Source organism: Artemia sp. Qi Xiang Cuo, chromosome 16, assembly GCF_049724085.1.
Source record: "Artemia sp. Qi Xiang Cuo chromosome 16, ASM4972408v1, whole genome shotgun sequence".
NCBI classification, from domain to species: Eukaryota; Metazoa; Arthropoda; class Branchiopoda; order Anostraca; family Artemiidae; genus Artemia; species Artemia sp. Qi Xiang Cuo.
In genome coordinates, this window is record NC_142809.1 from 56,457,952 (window position 1) to 56,464,394 (window position 6,443).

A 6,443-nucleotide genomic window follows, 5' to 3' on the forward strand; every position below is an offset into this window, starting at 1 on the left:
CATGCAAATCTACGAAATATACACTATTTAGTGACGTTTCGTATTCACACTTAATACCTGCCTATCCTAAATAACTTATTTACCTTACTTATTGAAACTAAAACAATCCTAAATATCTTATTCTATTATTAAATAATGTTTCCTTTTACCCCCTACTTTTAAAACTAAACACAAACACTGAAAATATTTTATAATAGTCCTTATGGATATAAGTACTCAGTATATGTTTTGTTTTATTTCTAAATGACTAAAACCAGCTAAATATAACCAGCTGTCTAAGCCAATTTCGGCTTTGGCATTAGGTAGGTAAGGCAGATGTAAAAATAAGGTAGGTAAGGCAGATGTCGGTAAGGTAGGTAAGGCATTAGGTAGGTAAGGCAGATGTCGAAATAAGTGATCAAACTTCAAAACTTCAAACGTTTCATCAATCGTTCCTTTTGAAAACCTGCATGCACATAGTATGCCTTGATTTAGTTGAAATTCTTTTTAAAAATTCCCTGATTGTTTTTAATTAGTACCATCAGACTCAGTAGTAGTAGTAGCATATAGTGGATTTAGTTAGTTCGAACTACCCCTCAACATGCCCCGAAAGTTTCAATTTGATGCTCTAAGCATTACTCATTAGAAATTACACACTCTTTTGACAATCTTCTTTCACATAGATTGTTTTGATTCCTGAGCGGTCCTGCGATATTGCTCATACGCCCTTTTGAAAACTTTCTTGCACTTTGTTTGTTTTGATTTAGTCCAGCAGCATAAGTCAATTTTGGCTTTGGAATTGGGCAAGTATAGAATATGTCAAAATAACTGATTGAACATCAAAACATAAAAAGTTTCATTAAGCAAACTTTTATACAAGTAAATCTATTTCAACTGAATCTATTTCAGCAGTTGGCAACATCTATTGGCAACAATGTATATCTATTGGCAACAATATAATCTATTGGCAACAATGCTGTGATCTTTTACTTGTATATTTGGTGCTAGGTTCAACTTTAATGCTTATATATCGGGCAGGTACAACACACATTAAAATATGTGGTCAAACTTCAAAACGTAAAGCGATAAATATCCATTAATTCTGTTGCCAAAAAGAATACGTTAGACAACACAGCGCTTTTCGTTTATGACACAAAGCTATTATCGTTTGCTTATATTTTTAGCGTTCTATTCAACATGAAATAACAAAGTTTATATAAACAAACAAAGTTAATAAATAACAAAGTTTATTTATGGGTTTCATGGGTTTCATGGGTTTCAAAGTTTTTCAAAGTTTAAAGTTTTTTAAACCCCCCTCCCTTGATAAAAATACCCCCAAAGAATAAAACTCGCTACACCCTTGCCTATTTCAAATTGAAGATACTTTAAAATTTTAACCAGGCGATTCCTGCTGCAATTATTTCAAATCACTTGTATTAGAATACGTACTATAAGCCATACTTTATTTATAAACTTGACGTTTTTCATGCAATGCATTTTTCGATATATTTTTTTAGATTTTTTTTGACAATTTTGACATTTTTCTTACATGTCGCTCTTTACATATAAAAAAAAGAACTGGCGAATTATATGGCAACGGGAAACTGCAATAGAACTACAGGGAGGGGCTCCCCAAATCTAAGTGAAACAAAGCAAATTAATAATAGACTATTATAAAAAAAATTATAGTAGTGCAAAATTGCCCAGTCCGTAGTCAACAACAACAATGGCAGCTAAAATGCTGTGGTTTAAATATAAATTAAATATGAAATATAAATTAACGATAAATTAAAATATAAATTAACGATAAATTAAAATATAAATTAAATATAAATTAAAATATAAATTAATTATAAATTAAAATATAAATTAAGCATAAATTAAATATAAATTAAATATATATTAAATATAAATTAAAATATAAATTAAAATATAAATTAAAAATAAATTAGAATATAAATTAAATATAAATTAAAATATAAACTAAATATAAATTAAAATATAAATTAAATATAAATTAAATATAAACTAAAACATAAATTAAATATAAATTAAAATATAAATTAAATATAAAACCTGTTACTTTTAGGTTCCGACTTCTGCTCCGCCAACTAACGAAAAATGCCCACACGAAGGATATTTTGCAATTGATTGCACCGACTACTATTACTGTCAGTTAGTACCTGGTGGTGCCTACCAAATTCAATACTTCACATGTCCCCCCGGAACAGCTATAAATGTTGATATTGGAGGTTGCGATCACGACTACAATGTTCCAGGTTGCGGACTAAGAGGGGTTGCATAGTCAGAAAAAAATTCAAGGGTTTTATTAATTGAACGGGAATACATGTTTGTCTACCACTACGTGTATTAATTTCTTATTGTACCACAGTCTTATTAAATAGTTTCTTAACATATTTATGGTCGTTAGGAGTAGATCTAAATCAGCTCTCACAATTGCTAATGCAAATTATATCCTAGCTTACGAAGATTCTGGTGCAAACAATCCGCGGAAACATATTATTTGGACCAAAAGTCAAAAAATGGGACCTACCTCTGTAAATAAAGATTTGTAATAAATCATTAATCGTCAAAACGAGCAAAATGTTCAAAAGAAAACTGTAAAGACAAAATTTGTCCACTGTGATGTCTTAAAGGAAGGATTTTACTAGTTTTATTTTTGGTTCTCAATCATCGTAATTTAACGCTCAAAATTCATCCATAATTGTCTCTAAAGGCGTTTAAAATTGTCTGAGAATTTCATTAGCAATTTTTAGTAAGAAATTTAGGTAATAATAAAACCAGCGCTCCCAGTCGAAACATAAACGCTATGACAACCAGATAGCTACGACAACCAAATCGTCTTTAATCAAGTTCAAAATTCATAATTTTTGGTGAAATTCTTGAAACTTTTACATTTTTTCATGTATTTCCCCACACGGTCCACCACTTTTCTCTTTCTTTTAACAAGGCAGAAATTTTTCACACAATTTTTAAAAAAAACAAAGCTTGTAGAAAATGAATGAAACAGTGCCATGATACTTAGGCTTCAGTAAGCTAATGTCTTAAGGTGGAGCTCGCTCCTCTAATTAATGGTCCTCCGTACAAAAAGGTGTTTTGGCTCTTTTCTGTGTCCTTTTTTATGGAAGCGGGCTGCGTCCCGGAATTGTTTTGGTATATTAGGCTCCGCCTAACCCAAGGAGTAGTGGTCGTAAGTTTCAAGTTGATCTGAGACAATAAGGCTATATGGCTATATGGCAATAAGGCCATATGGTCATTTCCCGAGTATTTGGTGAGCATTGGCATTGTAATCAACAAATATGGCCTTTTCAAACATCTGTGAAATGAATACCTTGATGAAAATTAATAAAAATAACAGCATTACTGATGTAAAGGTCAGATTTCAAAGCGTTTTTGCGGCAACGCTAAATGGAGTTAGATTAATAATTTAAAGTAATAATTTGGTTATTTTTTTTTTTCGGTTATTTGTTATTGTTTTTTTTTATTTTAATGTGAGCTAAGCCTTACAATTACACGATTTTCTGTTAGCTGCCGGAAAGCAAATTGGTTGTAAAATGCTACTCAAATTTGTTTTGTTAAGACGGCGGCTACACACCTTAGTCTTAAGCAACAGTGATGAACATATATTAAGCTATGAAATGAAGACAAATGAAAAACAAGCCATTTTTCTACAAATAGAAACCATGTTGGTTATACAACAAATAGCAACTAATGCCCAGCCAGGTTGAATTCAACATTACACCATAGAGAAGGCAAGGGCTGATCCAGGATTTTTTTTAGGGGGGGGGGGGGCGCAAAATAGGTTGATCCGATAAACTTGCGTTAGGAGTTAGTTTAATTAACGCAAACTTGCGTTAATTAAGTAGATTACACTATTTTAGACTACGTTATGAGGCGCGCACCAAATCCCCCTCCCCCTGGATCCGCCACTGAGGGAAGGACTACTTATTAAAAACTTTTGTAACACAAAAACTGCATTATTTTATAGGCTGAAATATTTACACTCACGAACCATTCAAGTGGATGTAGATTTACATCGTATCTTTGAAAAACATAAAACGGTTGATTAAGTTTTTAAGACTATCAATCAGGTGATGATCTTTTACAACCTTGAAGCTCAACACGAAAGGCTTGAAACTACTCAAGTTTTTAAAAGGCGGTGCTTCTTGTCTCTCCAGAAATCAGAAACAATCTAACCGACTTACAAAAATACGCTTCAGGTGCAAACCAATGAAATTAAAACCTATTTTTTACCATGAAATTACAGTAGAGTAGTCTCTCTTTTTCTCAGTGACACACCTAAAAGCTGTTATTTTTAGGTCCCAACGTCTGCTCCACCATCTAACGAAAAATGCCCGCACGAAGGATATTTTGCAATTGATTGCACTAACTACTATTATTGTCAGCTACAACCCAATGGCGCATATCAAATTTCCTACTTCACCTGCCCCCCAGGCACAGCTGTAAATCCTGACATTGGAGGTTGCGATTTTGACTACAATGTTCCAGGTTGCGGACTAAGAGGGGTTGCATAGTCAAGATACGATTGTATTTTTTATTAATCAAATGGGAAATTGTGTTTGTCTCCTAATATAAATAATTTCTTACCGAACTATGTTTTAATTAAATATACTCTCAAGCTATTTATAATTATTAGCTTTAGCTTCGGAGATCGTAGGCGTAATTAGGGACGTTTGAGCGCAAAACCCTTAATATCGATGGGGTGCATTCGTACAGTCCGCTGCGACTATTATCTTTTTTTTCAACTGGAATGTGGTTCAATAATTTCAACCAAAGCATTATGGGTTTCTTATTATTTAACAGAGGTAGAAAGAATTCTGCGTCATTATTTTCACATTTGTCACTGGTTTTTGCAACAGCCAATCAAATGTTTCTAAACCCCATAGTACAAGTTTTGATCTCAAATTTCCGTATTTGGGATCTAGCAAAATAATATAATAATATAATAATGATATTTATAATATAATATTTGTATTTATCAGATGCAGAGTGAAATATGATTCACACTCAAACCCTCACAAAATTAGTACCCTAAGGTTGTTCGTTTAAATCTCTTCTTGGGAATGGAATATTAATTCACAAAACCCGCCTGCGTTAATTCATAAAGTATTACGTGACATTTTGAACCCCTCTGGACTAACTTTATAAAATGGTGAAAAATACCTATTTTTGGTATTATCATGAAAAAATTGAACAAAAAATAAAATTAGTCCCCTCCCTTCCTCTGATTTTGCCAAATAGTTTTTTGGTGTCTTTATAAAAAACTAAAATTTAAACAAGTCCTTGTCCCCCTACATTTTTGTGATGTACCACCCCTGTGCTTAATAAAGCTAATTTTAGACTGAAGGTAGAAAATTTGATAGGCAAAAACCACAGGGAAACAGAGAGGCTATTTTTTAAAAGCCTTGCGGATCGAAACTTTTCATGACTTCTACTGGGTTAAAAATTAAACACAGTAGGTTGAAAGCCAAACAGGTTTTAACAGAGAAACAGAGAGACTACTTCTAAGAACCTGAAACAGGTTTTTAACAGAATAAAACTATTTCTAAGTATCTTACGACTCAAATGTTTTTACAAAACCAACCAAATAACGTAGCTAAGTAAAACTTATCTATTAAGTTTCATTTAAAGAGAAATTTACTAGTTTCCCCAAAAAATTCGGAATAATCACCCCCTTAAATATTCATCTAAACAAGAATAACTTACTAGTGCATACCCAAGAAGCTTTTATTTATTTCAAACTCAATTTAATCGGTCGGAGAAACGAATTTTAAATTTTGTCTGAAACAGAAGCGTACTAACTATTCGCCAAAGAAAAACCATCTTTGAAAAAACCGTATCGTTAACAATTTAAGTTTTAACAGAACAGAGTGTATTTTGTTTAAAGACAAAACCTTCAAGTGACGTTTCTACATGAAATCTGGCTCCTTAATGATGAATGACTCCACCTATCTAAATACCTATGAGAAAAAAGCCATGTGTACATACACAAGAGGATTTATGCATTTTAAGCTACATTTTGCTGGCTGGAAAAATTAATTTTTAAACCATGTCCAAACAACCCAGCTAGGCAACGGCAAACCTTCCCTGCCATTAAAAATTTGTGAAAATTCTTCTTCTTCTTCCCTTTTTATTTGATTTTTTCATAGTCAGCACAATAGCTTTGACTTGGTAAAGAGCATAGTACATATATCTAGATATATGTACTGTGGTAAAGAGTAACATGTCTCCCATGTATTATAGCCCTTCATGGAATCAGAATGAAATTGCAAGATAGCTATTTTAATCAAAGCGAGTGGAAGGTTATGCCCGAATGGAAGCAATGTGCTTCCAGGGTTGGCACGAATCATGCAGCGTTCTGATTATTCGCCATATTAAAGCTTCCTTGAACAAAAACTGGTCGTTCAAACTTCAAGTTCCAA

At 32.5% G+C, this 6,443-nt stretch overlaps 1 protein-coding gene across 2 annotated transcripts in view; it reads left to right on the forward strand.

Annotated features, from left to right (window-relative positions):
* The window catches only part of LOC148943116 (chitinase-3-like protein 1), an 81,918-nt gene extending 77,274 nt beyond the window's left edge, over positions 1 to 4,644 (forward strand). The window contains exon 9 of one of the 2 annotated variants that reach the window (XM_089102251.1): positions 4,320 to 4,644. In XM_089102251.1, the coding sequence (XP_088958377.1) occupies positions 4,320 to 4,535 (216 nt within the window). In that variant the 3' untranslated portion in view covers positions 4,536 to 4,644. Of the gene's footprint in view, positions 1 to 2,068; positions 2,397 to 4,319 lie in introns of those variants that run through there. The other variant, XM_089102252.1, reaches the window with a different exon arrangement.
* Positions 4,645 to 6,443: the final 1,799 nt, after the last annotated feature.